Source organism: Canis lupus, chromosome 33 (genome assembly GCF_048164855.1).
Source record: "Canis lupus baileyi chromosome 33, mCanLup2.hap1, whole genome shotgun sequence".
Lineage (NCBI taxonomy): Eukaryota > Metazoa > Chordata > Mammalia > Carnivora > Canidae > Canis > Canis lupus.
In genome coordinates this window covers 26,867,575-26,885,125 of record NC_132870.1, presented here as the reverse complement: position 1 = coordinate 26,885,125, position 17,551 = coordinate 26,867,575, and the positions used below count along the sequence as shown (strand labels likewise).

The 17,551-nt window shown below is 41.9% G+C and overlaps 1 protein-coding gene across 4 annotated transcripts in view; it reads right to left on the bottom strand.

The window, feature by feature from the left end:
* Positions 1-10,665: 10,665 nt before the first annotated feature.
* Positions 10,666-17,551, bottom strand: part of NPNT (nephronectin) — a 76,088-nt gene continuing 69,202 nt past the window's right edge. For all 4 annotated transcript variants that reach the window (XM_072810661.1, XM_072810658.1, XM_072810660.1 and 1 more), the window contains 2 exons: positions 14,756-15,012; positions 10,666-13,420 (listed from right to left, as the gene is read on the bottom strand). In XM_072810661.1, the coding sequence (XP_072666762.1) occupies positions 13,310-13,420; positions 14,756-15,012 (368 nt within the window). In that variant the 3' untranslated portion in view covers positions 10,666-13,309. The remainder of the gene's footprint in view (positions 13,421-14,755; positions 15,013-17,551) is intronic.

The following is a 17,551-nucleotide window of genomic DNA, read 5'->3' as shown; positions in this document are numbered from 1 at the left end:
AATAGGATACTGTGAGGAAGGTGCTAGGAGCGTGTTCAGCTTCAGGAAAGCTACCCATTAAGCGATGTTAATGATAAGCCTTTACCTGTAGGTTTGGATAGCAAAGGTGCAGGCAAAAACGGAAGGTCTGACAAGACGTACACCAAAGTAGTAGCAACGGCGATTTCCAGGTTGAGATACGAGTCTTCCTTTCTTCTCTCCCTCCCTTGCACTTTCCTTCCTTCTCCCTTTCTTTTGAAATGTTCTTGATACTCCACCATCAGCATTAATTATTTTTGGCATCCTCAAAAATGTGCAACGAGTGGTCTGGGGGCAACTAGGTGGCTGCCCGGGCCTCGAAGCCTCTTCCCGCTCCCGGGCTGCACGATGCACCGCAGGGCCTCTGCGACCGGCCGCTCTGGCTCTGCAGCAGAGGAGACAACTTTAAAGATCAGTCTCGGGGGGTGGGGTGTGGTCACGGCACTGGTACCTACTATCCAAGTGACTTTTGGAAGTTTGGTTACTCGGTGACGCTCGGATTCCCTGTTTATAACATAATACTACCTACACTCAAGCGCTGCAGTCAAATGAGGGAATCAAGTATCATGAGGCCAAGTGGGGCAGCAAATGCCAGAGTATGTGGCAACCGTGAGCAATCCAATCCGTAGTTGTTGGCTCTTACCCTACTCTCCTTGCTGTCCACTCAGGAACAGGAGTCAAGAGGACCCAAGCCGTGGGGCAGGATGGCTCCCTACGAGTGGAACTGTAATCATTCATTTTTGACAGAAATGCTATTATCTAAATCAGTTCTAGGGCCCCTGGGTGTCTCAGTCAGTTGAGCCTCAGACTCTGGGTTTTGGCTCAGGTCAGATCCTGGGGTGGTGGGATGGGACCCCCTTATAGGCTCTGTGCTCAGCAGGGAGTCTGCTTGTCCCTCTCCTCCCCGCCCCCGCTCCTCCCCTAGCTCGTGGGCACTCTCTCCCTCAAATCAATAAATAGATAAAAATGTTTAAAAAAATAAATCCTTCTCATCTCAACAATGTCTTTCTAGTTCTTTATTCCCTCCAATCCAGTATTTAATTAAAACAGCTTTCAGAAACACTAGCTGTGAAAAATGAGCGAAGTGGTATGGAAAGAAGAACAGTCTCTGAAGTATCTGGGAGGTAGCCAGATGGAGTCACTGGCTACAGTGCTTGAGAATTATAGCACCAGGGTCCAAGCAGCACATGGAAAACCAGAATCTCTGAAAATCCCCACGACGTCCCTGTGTGAAACCAGTCTTCTGGCTGGGGTTAAACAGAGCACAACCATATTAATAAAATTGCAACCCAGAGTTGCCCTTTGACAGTGAATTATTGACCTCAATAAAGGATTTTAGCATAAATGAATAAAGCTGCACTGCAAAAGGGAAAAAATGGAGCTGTATCTTGCTTGTTCTTCATACATCCATTCTGTGCTTTCCTGCAATGCAGAGATAAGCTTTTTTGTACTGAGAAGCTATTGACAGAGTCCTGAAAACAAGTGCAAGGATAGGTAAGTAGTGTCCACCTACTTGACCACAGAGGCCAATGTGGACAGCCCTGAGGGTTTTAGTTTTTATAGAAAAATGGCAGAAATTGTGCAATAAAAACTCATAAATCCCTCACCAATATTCACCAGATGTTAACATTTGGCCTCATTTGCTTTTGCTGTCTATGTATTCAGTGTTTGCTGTTGCTGAATCATTAGAGCAGAAGCTGTGAATCTTACTTTTTATGAATCCTTCTCCATTAACCTGAAATTTCCTCCCCAAAAGGTAAAAAACATTTTGGGGTTTCCAGCAGTATTTAAAACTTCTCCATTTAACTTTTCGAACAGCTTTTAGTTTCAAAGACTGACCCTGGCTCTTACTATAACTTATAAAAGGCACTTAACCTTTCTCAAATTCCCGTTTCCTCATCTGTTGCAGGAGGTAATTACATCTGTATCCTTAGGTGGCAGCAAGGATTAAGTTAAACAACATAGAAAATGCTTCATGTTTTCTATGTAACCCCAGTATTCGTGGTACCAATGGAATAACATCGACTCAGCTCCTCCTAATTAGGAATTAGCCCTGAAACCATGTTGAATCTTTTTTAGGTATTTGATGGTGTCCCCGGCAGTGCTGGTGTTTGCAGGTACTCAGTAAGTCATTAGAGAAGGCAGGGGGCCTCTGTGCATTTCTGTGATCCAGAACTGCCATCTCTAAAGCGGTGGTTCTCAAACACTAGTGGGCACCAGAATCCCTGCTGGGGGGCAGCTGGGTGGCTCAGCGGTTTAGCGCTGCCTTCAGCCAGGGTGTGGTCCCGGAGACCTGGTGGGCTCCCTGCATGAGGCCTGCTTCTCCCTCTGCCTGTGTCTCTCTGTGTCTCTCATAAATAAATAAATAAAATCTTTAAAAAAAAAAAAAAAGGATCCCTGCTGGGCTGTTTAAAACTGAGACTGCTGCCCCACCCCCTGCTTCCAGCATCTCAGTCAGTAGAATGGGCCTGGGAAGCTGCATTTCTGACAAGTTCCCTGGTGATGCTGAAGCTGCTGGTCTCAGGACCACACTTTGAGAACTTATTGCTCTAAAGCACGGTAAAGCTGGGCAGATGTGTTTCCAGGGGTTTGCACGTGGGTGAAAGCTAAGCTCTATAAAATTTTTACTCTCTCAAGTTGTGCTTCAAAAAACTAAATGCACATAAGAATCACTTATACATGGATTTTTCTTCATTAGGCTTGGGGGTGCGCTCATGATTCTGTTTCTAAAAGCACACAGGTGAAGCTTTTGCAGCTGGTCTGCTGACTATACTTTGAGTAACAAGGATGAAAAGCACAACTCATGGCTATGCGTCTGATTTCTACTAAAAAAGTAGAAAAGCTGTTCCCTATTTATTCCTAAATATCCCAAACTCCTTGCTCCCGGCCAGCAGCTCTTCAGATTACTTGGATGGTGAGTTCAACCCTGCAGGAACGAAGGTATGTTTAGTTGTTTTGTTTTAATTGTTAACTGATAATAGATTTAAATGAGTTTACAAAAGTACGTACAATGCAGAAAGGTGAGAAATCTCTGCTCTGCATACATGGCTCTTGCCGACCCAAGAGACAAAATGCCTTCCGGAGAGGGGTACTATTGACTCATGTAAAATGCCCAGTGAATTAAATCATCACTTTCTCTCTTAACTTCACATTAGAAAAAGACATTCCTCAAATTTTGCAATTTTTTTTTTGACAGTTCATGAATACTTTTTTTTAAAGATTTTATTTATTTATTCATGATAGACACAGAGAGAGAGAGAGAGAGAGAGAGAGCCAGAGGCACAGGCTGAGGGAGAAGCAGGCTCCATTCAAGGATCCTGGTGTGGGACTTGATCCCCAGACTCCAGGATCAGGCCCTGGGCCGAAGGCAGGCGCTAAACTGCTGAGCCACCCAGGGATCCCCCATGAATACTTTTTTAAAGTTAGTTCATTCATTCATTCATTCATTCATACATTCATTCATTCATGAGACACAGAGACACACAGGCAGAGGGAGAAGGATGGTCCCCATGGGAAGCCCAATGTGGGACTCGATCCCAGGATCCCAGGATCATGACTTGAACCAAAAGCAGCCGCTCAACCACTGAACCACCCAGGCACCCCTTGTGAACATTTTAATAGCACTTTCTATTTAGTCATATACCATTTTTTTACTTATTGATTGATTGCTAACATGAATTCAAAGCAAGTATGCAGTTGTTTTTTTATACTGCAGCCAATCAGGATTTAAAACACAATTGCCATCATCAAGTCTTAATCTTCAAAGAATAACATCTCTAGGAGGTTGGTCTGAAGACATTCAGATTTGACCAGTTTTGTAGGTGTTCCAGAGTTAGCACAGGCAATGCAGTGACTTTCAAGTTTTTTTCTGGAATCTCTATTTGGATCTTTCCAACAAGGTTTTTTCTCCTACTTGGCAGTAAAGGAACACACATCCTTCCCCGTCATGCTTCAGCCCCTCTTACAGCTGGTTCGGGCTGCAGACAGTCTGGGCACTGGCTCTTCCCTCTGGCGTCTTGGGCCCTATAAGGTAAGCGAAAATGGCCTTGCACTGTGCTGCTCCGCGGCCCAGCTGAACTCCCCAGAGCGGGACTCGCTCATCTACTCCCAGTGGCCCGTTGGGAGGCTCCACCACTCACTCAGGTGGGGGCCCCCAAATTAAGCATTTTTTGATTGGTGAGAGACAAAGGCAGAAGAACTAGTTCAGAGGTAGATCTATTAAAATTTGTAGATACAAATTTTAATATGTAGATACATAAAATATGTAGATACAAATATGTAGATACATAAAAATACATTTTAACCACGTGGCAGATTTCAAAGATTAATGGCCTTGATAAGATATTGCTTTCATTCAGAGAAGGAGTGATTAGCAATGGGGAGCAGTTTTGGGGAGAAGGAAGAAGGTTTGGGGAAGATTAATAATGAACTGGGATCCCTGGGTGGCTCAATGGTTAAGCGTCTGCCTTGGGCTCAGGGCGTGATCCCCGGGATCGAGTCCCACGTCGGGCTCCCTGCATGGGGCCTGCTTCTCCCCCTGCCTGTGTCTCTGCCTCTCTCTCTGTGTGTGTCTCTCATGAATAAAATAAATCATTCTTTCTAGAGAGTGGAAAATGGAAAGAGTAAGGACGTTTAATCTCAATTCAACACTTAAAAAATCACGTCGAGAGCTTGTTCTGATTATTGGGCTCCACCTCCAGAGCTTCTGATTCTGTAGATGGTATGGAGCCTGAAAAAATCTATGATTCTAATACCTTCTTGCTACTGATGCTTATAGGTCCGTGGGGATCATCGATTTAGAATTATTGATTTAGATCAGGTTTTTGCATCCTTACACAGTTGACATTTTAGGCCACATAATTCTTTGTTGTGTGGATCTGTCCTATGCTTTATTGGATGTTTAACAGCCTATCTGGCCTCTATCCACTACATGCAAGTAGCACCCACAACTTGTGACAACCAAAAAGGTTTCCACGCACTACCAAAATATCCCCTGAGGGTCAAAATTGCCTCCAGTTGGGAACACTGCTTTAGATCATTTAACACATCTGAAAAACACTGTCTGCAGGTAAATCCAGAATATGGGAGGGGGTTTGGTCTGGAAAAGGAAGAGATGCATGAGACAATGGAACAGAGCCTTCTGTGTAGTAATCCGTGCTCTTTGAAATTAAATTCCAGATTATGAATGAGGTCTCAAATATTAGCTTTTAGTTTTTTTTTTTTTAAGATTTTATTTATTTATTCATAGAGATGCAGAGAGAGAGAGAGACAGAGACAGAGACAGAGAGACAGAGAGACACAGGCAGAGGGAGAAGCAGGCTCCATGCAGGGAGCCCGATGTGGGACTCGATCCAGGGTCTCCAGATCACGCCCTGGGCTGCAGGCGGCGCTAAACCACTGAGCCACCGGGGCTGCCCAATATTAGCTTTTAGTGAATTAGCCCCAGAAAATCAACTTGGAACTAACCTCCACTATAATTCCAAGTTGTTTTCAGGTTTCAGCATTCTGGAGCCCTGAAAATCCTATCTAGTAAATTATCCCCAATTCATGAATGTAGCTTTGTCTTCTAAAATACAGGCTTCCTGGATCATTGCCTCAACTTTATTTAAGTGCCCTCAATTATGACTTCCTTATTTTGAAGGCCCTGCCATTTGATTGGCAAAGCAATGTTCTTTTTTTTTTTAATATTTTATTTATTTATTCATGATAGACATAGAGAGGCAGAGAGGCAGAGACACAGGCAGAGGGAGAAGCAGGCTCCATGCCAGGAGCCTGATGTGGGACTCGATCCTGGGTCTCCAGGATCACACCCTGGGCCAAAGGCAGGCGCCAAACCGCTGAGCCACTCAGGGATCCCACAAAGCAATGTTCTATACCAGGTTAGCAAATTTAAATATTCCATGCCCAGAAATGTTGTTTCCTTTTGTTTCTTATTTGTGTGCTATGGGCAACATGACTAACTCTTGCTTTTATCCAATCTGACAATATCTTTCTTTTAATTGGGGTGTTTAGATCCTTTAGATATAATAAGATTATTGTTACAGTTTGGTTTAAATCTACCAATTTGCTCTTTGTTCTCTGTCTCATCTCTCTATTGTTCTTTCTCCTTTTTTCTGCTATATTATTTGAAAATGAAAACAAATATTTTATTAAGATGAAACATACCTGGCATAAAATTACCCTTTTAAGATTTTATTTATTTATTCATGAGAGACACAGAGAGAGAGAGAGAGAGAGAGAGAGAGGCAGAGACACAGGCAGAGGGAGAAGCAGGCTCCATGCAAGGAGCCCGATGTGGGACTCGATCCCGGCACCCCGCGATCACACCCTGAGCTGAAGGCAGCGCTAAACCGCTGAGCCACCGGGGCTGCCCAAAATTACCCATTTTGAAGTGAGCAACTCAGTGAGCATTCACTACACTCAAAGTTTGTGCAGCCACTACCTCTGTGTAGTTCCAAAACGTTTTAATCACTCCAAATAAATCTTTTGCCGATTAAATATTCTCCATTTCCCCTCTGTCAACCTTCAATTTACTTTGTTTCCATTGATTTACCTATTCTGGACAGTTCATATAAATGAAATAATAGAATATGTGACCTTTTCTGTCTGACTCCTTTCACTTCACATAATGTTTTTCAGGTTCATCAACACCGTAACACTCCATTTAATGGCTGAATAATATTCTGTGTATGGATGTACCCTCATTTGCTTATCTATTTGTTAATGAACATTGTGGCTATTTCTACCTTTTGCCTATTAGTGAAGAGTTCTGCTATAAAAATTTGTGTACAAGTATCTGTTTAAATACCTGTTTTCAATACTTTAGGTACATAACTAGAAATGGAATTTCTGAGTCATAGAGTGATTCTGTCTTTAACTTTTTGAGAAATTGCCAAACTGTTTTCCACAGTGATTATACCATTTACATTCTCACCAGCAACATCCAATTTCTCTATATCTTCACCAAAGCGTAACTTTCCATTTTCTTGATTATCACCTATTTAGTGGGTGCGAAACGATATTGTATTGTGGTGTTAATGTGCATTTTCCGAATGACTAATTGGAATACTGTGATTTATAATAAATAGATATTTGGTCTTCAGTCTGTTTCTGGCACAGAAGTCCTAAAACACTTGAAACTTAAGTAATGAGAGTGATAAAGGTGTCTTTTGTTATGTTAATGAGATGACTTTTGGACCACATCTAAGGATGGGGGCTGGTTGCCAGGAGAACCAACAGTGTAATTAGAGGGTTGGAAATGTTCCTTAGGTCTCATCCCCCTGATCTCCGGGGAGGGGAGAGGGGCTGGAGGTTGAAAAAATCACCAGTGGCCAATGACTTAATCAAGCATGTCCAGGTAATGAAGCCTTCACAAAAACCTGCAAGGACTGAATTTGGAGAACTTCCAGGTTAGTGACCGGGGGTGGGAGTGGGGGTGGGGGGGTGGGAGGGTGTTGGGAGGGTGGCAAGTCTAGAGAGGGAGAGCAAAGAAGCTCCATATCTTTTCTCCACCCCTTCCCTATGCATTTCTTCCACCTAATTGTTTTTTAGTTATATTCTTTTATAATGAACTGGTGAACTAGAAAGTAAAATGTTTCTCTGAGCTCTGTGAGGGGCTCTAGCAAATTAATCAAGCCCCGGGGGGGGGGGGGGGGTTGGGAGTACCTCTGATTTATAGCCTGGGCTTGCAACTTGTGTCTGAAGTGAGGCTGGAGGGCAGTGCTGTAAGACTGAACACTTGACCTGTGGAACCTGATGTTTTCTCTGGGTAGATAGTGCCAGAATTAAGTTGACTTCTTGGATACCCTGCTGGTCTCCTAGAATTATTTGCTGGTGTGAGGAATGCCTTCCTCCCCCCTGCACCCCCACCCCCCAACACACACATTGGAAATTAAGCCTCAGAATACCAAAAGACTAATTATGCTGATCATTTTTTTCATCTTTTTTTTGATATTCATATAGATCATTTTAAAAATAAATGTCTATTCAAATCCATTACCCATTTTTTAATTGTTTTTTGTTTTGGTGAGTTCCAAATGTTCTTTACATATTCTGGATACTAGACCCTTATAAGGTAAACAATCAGCAAATATTTTCTCCATTCTATTGGTTGTCTTTTCACTTTCTTGATTATGTCATTTAATGTACAAAATATTTTAATATTCATGAAGTCCATTTAATCTATTTTTTCTTTTATTACTCATGCTTTTGGTGTCATAGTTAAGAATAATTGCCACAAAAAAAAAAAAAAAGAATTGCCACATATGAAGATCATGAAAATTTACCTGTATATTTTCTTCTCTGAGATTTATGGTTTTGGCTATCATATTTAGGTCATTGATAAGTTTTTAGTTAATTTTGGTAATGGTATGAAGAGTATGAATCCCAACTTCATTCTTTTGCATGTGGATATCCAATTGTCCTAGTACCATTTGTTGAAAAGACTATTCTTTCCCCCATTGAATGGTCTTAGAACCCTAGTCAAAAAGCAGTTAACCTTAACTATGGATTTACTTCTGGACTCTCAATTCTATTCCATCAGTCTGTATGTCTGTCCTTATGCCAGTCCCAAACTGTTTTGATTACTGTAGCTTTGTAGTAAGTTTTGAAATGGGGAGTATGAATCTTCCAACTTTGTCTTCATATTCAGGATCATTTTGCCTATTTAAATTTTACATCAATTTGAGCATTGGTATTCCAATTTCTTCAAAAAGTCATTGGAATTGTGATAGGGATTGTACTGAATATACAGATCACTTTTGGTCGTACTACCATCTTAATAACATTACATCTTTTAATCCATTAACATAGAATGACTTTCTATTTATTTAGGTCTTATATTCTTTCAGCAGTGTTTTGTACTTTCTAGTATGGGCTGAGGTGGGGGTGAGGGTCCCAGGGCTCTCCACACAGAGGGCACCCTGGCAGGATAGCTGAAGCTAAGGTGGATGCAAGCCAGTATGTCCTGAGGCTCTCTGCAGAGAGAGCTCCCTGGCAGAGCAGCTAGAGTTGGGTGCAGTGTGGGCCATGGGGTCCTGGGGTGCTCCACACGCACTCTAGGAAGTTGTCTGGAGCTAAACTGGTAGAGGCCTGGAGTGTTTCGGGGTGTGTCTTACCTGTTACTTTGGTGAAACAGATGGAGCTGTAGTGCATGCTGATGAGGGGTGTCCCACTGTTGCTGTGCTGTGCTGGGGTGCCTCAGTGTGGAGTTGCTGGGGCTGGTGTCGGCTAGGGGCCCAGGGCTCCTGACATGGGAGCTGCCTTGGGCATGTGGACTGCTTCCATCCATGCTATCAAGATGGATGGGGAATGTAAGCCATGGCACTCAGCAGCCCCTCTGACCAGCAGAAAGTTCCGGCAGCTCTCCCACCATTTGGCAACATTCTGAGGCTGGCTCTTTGTTCTTTTTGTTTTAATTTAAATTCCAGTTAATCTACAGTGTAATATTAGTTTCAGGTGTAAAATTTAGTGATTCAGCACTTCATCACCTATTTAAACCATCCCCTCACCCACCTCCCATCCAGTAACCATTAGTTTGTTCTCTGTGGTTAAGGGTCTGTTTCTTGGTTTGCTTCTTTCCCTCCCGATTTTTTTTCTTAAATACCACATATGCGTGAAGTCATATGGTCTTTATCTTCTCTTATTTTGCTTAGCATAACACTCTTTGACTTCATCCAGGTCTTTGCAAATGGTAAGATTTCATTCTTTTTCATGACTAATATTCCATTATATATTTAAATATAATATATAATCTATATATACACCATATATACCGCCTCTTTATCCATTCATCAGTCAATGGGACATTTGGGCTGTTTCCATAATTTGGCTATTGTTGATAATGCTGCTATAAACATCAGGGTGCGTGTATCTCTTTGAATTAGTATTTTTGGATTCTTTGGGTAAATACCTAGTAATAGAATCACTGGATTGTTGGGTAGTTCTATTCTTAACTTTTTGAGGAACCTCCACACTGTTTTCCAGAGTGGTTGCACCAGTTTGCATTCCTACCAACTGTGTAAGAGGGTCCCCCCTTCTCTGCATACTTGGCTAGGGCTGGATCTTTTGTATACTAGTTGCTCTTTTAAACCAAAATGTTTCTTCTGTGCCCTGGAACAGGAAAATTTGTTCAGAGTCCCCCAGTACTATCTCTCCCCACTGCAGTTTGCAGTGCTAGAGTGGGGGTTCCCTTCATTACCTTGTCAGGAGGACTTTTAATCCTGCATGATTTCATTAGATTTGTTTCCTTATAGTTGTCTTCTCCATCAGGAAAAGTTGTTGGAATATGAGTAAACTATTATAAGTTAACAAAACCAACACTACTAAAAGACTTTTCACTTGGAATTCATATTCATATATTCTAGCTTATCCTGCCTTCCTATGAAAGGACTTGAGGCTAATGTTTACAACTAAGTGAGATATAAGAAAACATAACTAAAGCAATTTGCTAAGGTATGACATTTGCTATAGGGATCTTCTGATCTCTTTTCCTGTGCATGCTGATGAGAAAAGGCATCCTCATGTGGGTACCATCTTTTTTCCCAGTTTTCCAAGAAGGGGGTCCTAGAATAGATGACTTTTGGGAAACATCAAACTACTCCAATATTCTTGCAATCAAAAACAAAACTCAAAATAATAACAGACAAGTATCATTTAATAGTGCTTTTATTTACAAAGAATTATTTTTATTTGGTTGTTTGGAAAACCACTAACATTTTTCACTTTAGAAAACATTAAATAATAAACAAGATGTCATACAGTACTCTGGATAACTTCTGTCAGTTTAGTGCAATGTATTATTGGCACCTAAAAGTGACATTTTCAACGATTTCCCCCTTTTCCTTTTCAGTTGTGCAGTTATAGGACCACAAAGGAAATGAATCATTAACAATGGATCTAAAGCCCTACTGCCTGGCCCCTACTCAAAGGCTCACTGATTTACATCCAGCTCCGGTCCTGCCTCCACCAAGTTAAATAACCAAAGATACCCTACTGTAACTATTTAAAAAAAAAATTACCATTTTGTGGAACCTGGCAAATTCCAATTGATAAAGAAACTTAATCACAGTGGTTAGGTGAAGCAAAGACCCTGACAGAGGTGTTGAACATGGCACTCTTCATCAGTGGCCATGTGAAGTGGTCACACACATTGCAGAGAGAACGCACCAGACAAAAAACTCTCCAACTTCTGTTCTTTATTATGGTCTCTTTAAAAACCCGAAATACCATCCACTAAGCAAGTGAAAGGGATATCAAGAAAAAAAAATGAACCCAACCACATTACAATATTAAGATACTAAAATACATGTCCATCATACTCTTAAGAATACTGAGATTTGTTTTCCTGTTTTAATCCTGCTGGGTTTGCCATAGATCTTTTAGTGAGCTCTGCATTTGGTGGGCTTTTTCCCCTTTTGATTCTCCTCCATTAGGGACCAAGGGGTAAATGCCTAAATTAGACCTTGGCCTCATCCGAATGACTCAGTTTTGAAGATTTTCATTACGTAGTTAGAGGATCAAAACGTCTTTTGGAAGATTCCGTAATCTGTTATTCCACCTTGACATAAGAACATCTGTAGCCATCTTAAATAAACAGATTTTTATCTAATTTTTAAAAAGCCTCAAAGAAAGTGAGACAGAAGAGAAAGAGAGGGAGAGAGACAGAGATTCACTTTTTTTTTTCTTAAACAAAGGATTCTAATTTAATAATTGTCCCTGCCAGGAAATGGCCCCTCACACTCCAGTCTAGGCCTGTTTCCTCCTGTTCTATTCTTAGCACATATGGAGAACAGCTGGTCACCATCCTCTCTGTACCAACCATTCATACACTTGAAAACCAGCAATGGTTTGCCCCTCAGTCTTCTCTTCTCCACGCTGGATAATCCCAGTTCCTTTAATTTTTCATCATAGATCTTTTTTTCCAACCCTTTAATCATCTTTGTGATTCCTGGCAAAAACAGCAGAAAATAGTTTGATTACTTAATCAGAAATGAAGAAAAGCCTCAGGAGTAAGATGCCTCATTAAAGTTGTGTATTTTTTTTAATATAAAGGTAAAATATCCAGGAAGGAAATGTAGTTGGGGGTTCCTAGATCTGAGAATTCCAATCTTGTCCTCTTGCTCCAATGCGTGTGTGAATCCAACAAAATAATGCCTCCCAGCATAGGACCTGCTTCCTATCCCCTTCTGACAAGAGGCACATAAGTAATGAGCTAGACCTGCCTAAATGTATATGGACTTAAAAGGTAGCATGAAAATCTGTTCCCACAGAGCTTCCCCTCACCCTTCCATAAACAGAATCTTTTCTCTGAAACAAGCAGAACTTTTACAGAGCTTTTTACAGATGACCAAAGAGAGCCATGTTATTGTAAAACTGTTGGCTTTAAAGTATAACCTGAAACAGCGAGGGTTTTATATGTTAACTGCTGCTTCTCGTCTACCTGAATGGTTCACTATCCTTTACAGTGATCAGAATCAAGGCCATGAAAAAAATTCATCCCTCCACTACCACCCCTGACATCTCTTCCAATTTTCTCTTGTGGCCAAAATAAGGTCATGGAGCTGGACGACATTTCACTGGGTAGTTTTTAATTCAAGAAATCACAAGCTGCCTTTTCCCTTGCAACTAGAGTCTGTAAATACTAGGAAGACATAACTACTTAATACCAATAGCACATTTACACAAAACACAATACTACTAACGAGGGATTTCGTGCCCACTCTACATAATCATCTTTAAAAGAAAAATACAGATAACGAGAAATAAATGCATCTTGATATGTTACACACCCTTCTTTTATAAAGTGAATGGCAGTAAAAGTCAGAGTTCAGGTCAGGCCAGAGCTAACAGGCTAAAGGGAGAAACCAATTTCACAAGCACATTGTACAACATATCTTAGGGGAAGTCAATACTACTCGTGGTACAACACTGAACAGCTAACAGAATGGCCATTTGCACAGATTTCTTTTGCAAACTTCTCCCATCATTTGCTACTAGGAATACCTCGTAACTGGGACGAAGGATGGCACACATGTCAAAGGCCTTCCTAAAGAGACAAGGATGGAGGATAACACCCAAAGCTGGCTTGGATGTGTCTACAGGCACCCCCCTTGTATTTCAAGGGGACGTCACTTTTCATTGGAATTGCACAAAAGCAGGCCAGCAAGGTGTGGGTCACCCACCCGACTTTCTCCTGACCCACTGACCCCTGCGTATCCTAGGCCTGATAAGAGGGAGGAGGGGATAGGAGGTGAAGATTGGAAAAAGAAAAGAGCAACAGGGCAATTCATTGCTAGTTGGGAAGTTGCTCGTGTTCCTCGGAGCAGTGGCCTTTTCTCAGGCTCACATCATCCAATCCAATCTCCCCAGTGTGGCCACGCCTCTTTTCACCTCTGAAGATGACCTGGGGAGAGAACGCACACACAGGTCAAGCCTCCTCTGCCCCTTCCCAACACCCGCTCATTTCGCGAAATAAAGGCAAGCTATTCCCCACAACCAAACTGTGAACTTCCTCAACAGAAGGGAAGACTGGAACAGAGCCGGTGTCACGTGAGCTCGCCTCTGGGACAAACTACAAGCGGTAAACTGTTAGACCAGGTCACTCAGAAGCAGTTACTCTTTAAAGGAGCTGTTCTGAATGACAGACTACTTCAACTTCGGAATGCTTATGAGGTGGACACTTTGGCAAAGATTACCAAAATTAGAAGTGAAAAATGAAATGGAATATAAAGGTATAGAAATAAGAGCCAAAGATCTGAAAGATCATAATCATGCAGCCCATCCTAGCCGTTGGCTCTTTCCTCCTTGGGTTGAGCCGGCTTTGTTGCCTGAAATGGATTCCAACCAAACACTCCAATCTAATCACGGTGTTGCTTGACTTCTGTAAAGCACACACACTTTCTTGTATTTTATCTTCTGCAGAGCATCCTTTCTCTTTTAAACTTTTCAATGCAATGATCTGAAATGCCTTTATTTTTCCAAACAATATTAAATGGTTCTTGAAGAGTAAAACAAATCCAAGACAGATAAAAGCTGTATTAACGAAGTCTATCCCTTTCAACATAGTTTCTAGGAGCCACACCTATCGTCATAGATGCACAATCTTCTAATAGCAAGTATGAATATGAGCATAAAGATGCTCTTCCAAATACCTCATTTCGGTGGGATGCTATAGATCATTTAATTGTTTTCGATGACTTGATTACTTCAGATAAAATTTATATACTCAATCAAAGCTTTTCCCACACCCTGTCCTGAACAGAATAGGACTTCCCAAGCATACTGTTCTGCGTTTCCACCCAAGGCTGCTTAACTATGATCTCTGAGGCAAAATTAGACTTTAAAGAAATAGTTCAAAAAAGAAAAAAATACTTTAGGGTAACTCTGAAAAGTAAAGACGTTTATAGAAAAAGGGAAAGCAGGTGCAGTTAAGCTCACCACCTTCGCCCTTTCAAGTTGTTCACTTTTTTCAATTCCTGAATTCTTTTTTTCATTAAAAATAGAGGATTTTCACCAGCGTGAAGGGAGAGCGGTGGTGGTCATAGGTTGCGATGAAGAATGGAAGCAGCAGCAAAAAGGGATTATAGGAAGAGTCACGAATGGGGTTCTCATACCCAGAAAGACCCAAACCTTCGTGCCTGAATTAATGAAAAGAACAAGGCTTCTTCAAGCCCGGACCCTAGAGTTCTCCTATGAAAGGAGAACCCCCCAGCTCTGCCTCCTTTGCGGTTCTACTTACGCTCTTGACGTCAGCCCCTCGCAAGGTGATCTGTGTGTGCCTCCAGCCACGGCCACCATCTCTTCCCCACAGGGCTGCTCCGTGGGCACCGTGTTTTCTCACAAACACCTGGAGCGTGCCGGAGTGCAGCCCAGTCACCTTGTGCCTGAACGACAGGCACAGGTCCCCTGAATGCAGGAGGTGGCCGAGAGGTAGCACCAAGCGAGCGGCTTTTCCCCCTGGGCCTTTGGCTCCCGACACTGTCAGATACTGTCCACCTGGAATGGGAAAAGCAGGGCTGTGTGTACGTGCTGGCACCGCGCTCCAGCAGACAGCACGGGCGCAGCTCGACTTTGAGGCAACTGCAAACCGGGCCAGTCGTTTGTACAGAATTCCGGATTTCTGGAGGAAAATAGGGCTTACTTCTATCCCTCCCTTATAGTCTATGGCTTGTGTGTATAGAAAACACTTGGCTCGTGGAGAATGCAAATCCTAACACTATGACTATTTCCTGTCCAATATGGTCAGACACACACAGGCAGACACAAGCTCACAATCTCTTGATCCTCACCAACGTATGATTATGTTGTCAAGCTGGCTGCCTGCTTGACTCTAATTTGCCAGGGAGAATTTTTTATGTGGATGATTAACCCCCAGGCGGTAGAAGACACAGTAACCTAAAGGGGCACTAAATATGTTTATTCTTTCTTCTCTCCACTCAAAAAAAAAAAAATATCTAAAGCAGGAAAGATCCTTTGAAAAGGCAAGTTTGCTATGTTTCTTACACTGGAGTACCCCTAACCCCAAGAAGATGCAGAGGTGTTCTGGAATCCTCTACATCTTCCTGGAGCATCAATTTTATTTGTAGGTAAGTAGTTTAAGACATTTTTACATCAAAACAAATCTATACCATTATATATCATTAATACGTAAGTTTTTATTACATGTACATGTACACAAAATATTAAAAACTTTCACTTCGGACAGGTCACTTTGATGGTGTCTTCAGATCTCCAGGGCTATTGTTTGTGGAAATTTAAATTGTTAGAGGAAAGGGCCATTGTGGCGTAGGGGTGGGGTGGGGTAGTTTAAGCAGCCGTGAAGTGCTCTTCTCTTGCTTTTCGAGAGAGGGAAAGTGGCAAGTAGTATTTTGAAACTCAGTCCATCCATGTACAAATGATATTCCCAATTGTTTTATTACAGCCAACTGAAAAATAACACTGCGTTTCCGCACTGAATTATCCACAAGAAACCTGTGGTTGGAATGTTGAACACATGTACCTGTTTTGGTAGAAACGCTACGTATCTCTCAGTTAGAAGATAAACTGTCCTTTCTTTCTTATGCTTACTCTGTATAAGGCATGATAATCTGGGGGATGTCCTGTTCTTCCAGTGACTTCTCTGAGTCCCCGACCAAATGGGGGATCTGTGTATATTCCGCCTGTGGCTGACTCTTTAGGCTCTTAAACACAAGTGGCTTGGGCCCTGCTAACATGTCTTTGCTTTTGTCTTGTTTTGTTTTTTTAAGGTTTATTGATTCATTCATGAGAGACACAGACTGAGAGAGGTGGAGAAGTAGGCTCCCTGCAGGGAGCCTGATGCGGGACTCGATCCCAGATCTCGGGACCACGACCCGAGCCAAAGGCAGGCGCCCAATCACTGAGCCACCCAGGCGTCCCACTAATGTGTCTTTGAAGGAACATTGGCTTGGCCTGTTTTGTACCTGCAGAAGCTAAGGCTTGAAGAGGTGAAGGCACCCAATGAGGGGCAGGGCAATGGTTTGAACTCAGAACTGCCTGACTCCCTATTCAGCCCTGGCTCCTCTCAGACTGGAATCACTGGTTTATAGGTTTCTGTCCTCCAGGAGACGGAGACGGTGAACTCACTGGTATCAGAACTAACCTTTCCTCTCACATCACCCCATTTTATATCCTAGCATATGGTAGGGCTTTGATGTCATTTGTTGAATAAATGATGTCATAAGAATATAGCAAAAAAACCCACTTCAGGGCAACAGATCCTTGAGGCATGTACTTGACCCACCGAAAACACACACAGAATTTCTTAGCCTCCTCCCACCCCTGTGCCCCACCAAATTAATCCAAACAATACTGTGGGCCAAAACATTTAGATGGGGCTTAAATGTCTCCTCGTAAGTCGGCTCTGAATCATCACAGGTATTTGGGTTAAGACTTAAGATACAAGGTTATTACAGTTAACCTGAAAGTTTTAAGAAAACAAGGATTACCTTAAGACCCTGCGGAATGTACACTAACATCACTATGCCAGACACGGCCTGCAAACAACACAACAAACCAAGGCATCCTAACAAGAGCCAAATAGTCCTTCATAGAGGTATTTAAAACTAAAATGTAAATCATGACAAATGAGGCTACAATTGCTCTTTCTCTGTAGAGCTGCTCTGTGGGCACCAGGTTTTTGTTTTACCATGAAGAATTCTTTCCCTTTTTAATAAAAGGAAGTGTTACAAGGGTGGAACAGTAGCTAAGGGGAAAACTGATCTAGCACCCCCAACAAGTTACCTATTACATAAAAATTTTACTTCTGATTCCAAGATACTGTTTTAAATATAAAATTAAGTATTTCAATGGTTTCAGTTTAAAGAGTCACAGTATCTAAAGTTTGTTTTTGGATGTTTTTGTAAATAGTACATAGTGATAAAATTTAAATGTACTTATTTTTAACTCGACTGCTTTATGCCTTTAAAATTTCAATTTACAAAGAGAACAACATAATGTCCATTATTTTATCTGTTAACTGTGTGGTCAAAAAATAGGGGAGTATTTTACAGTGATT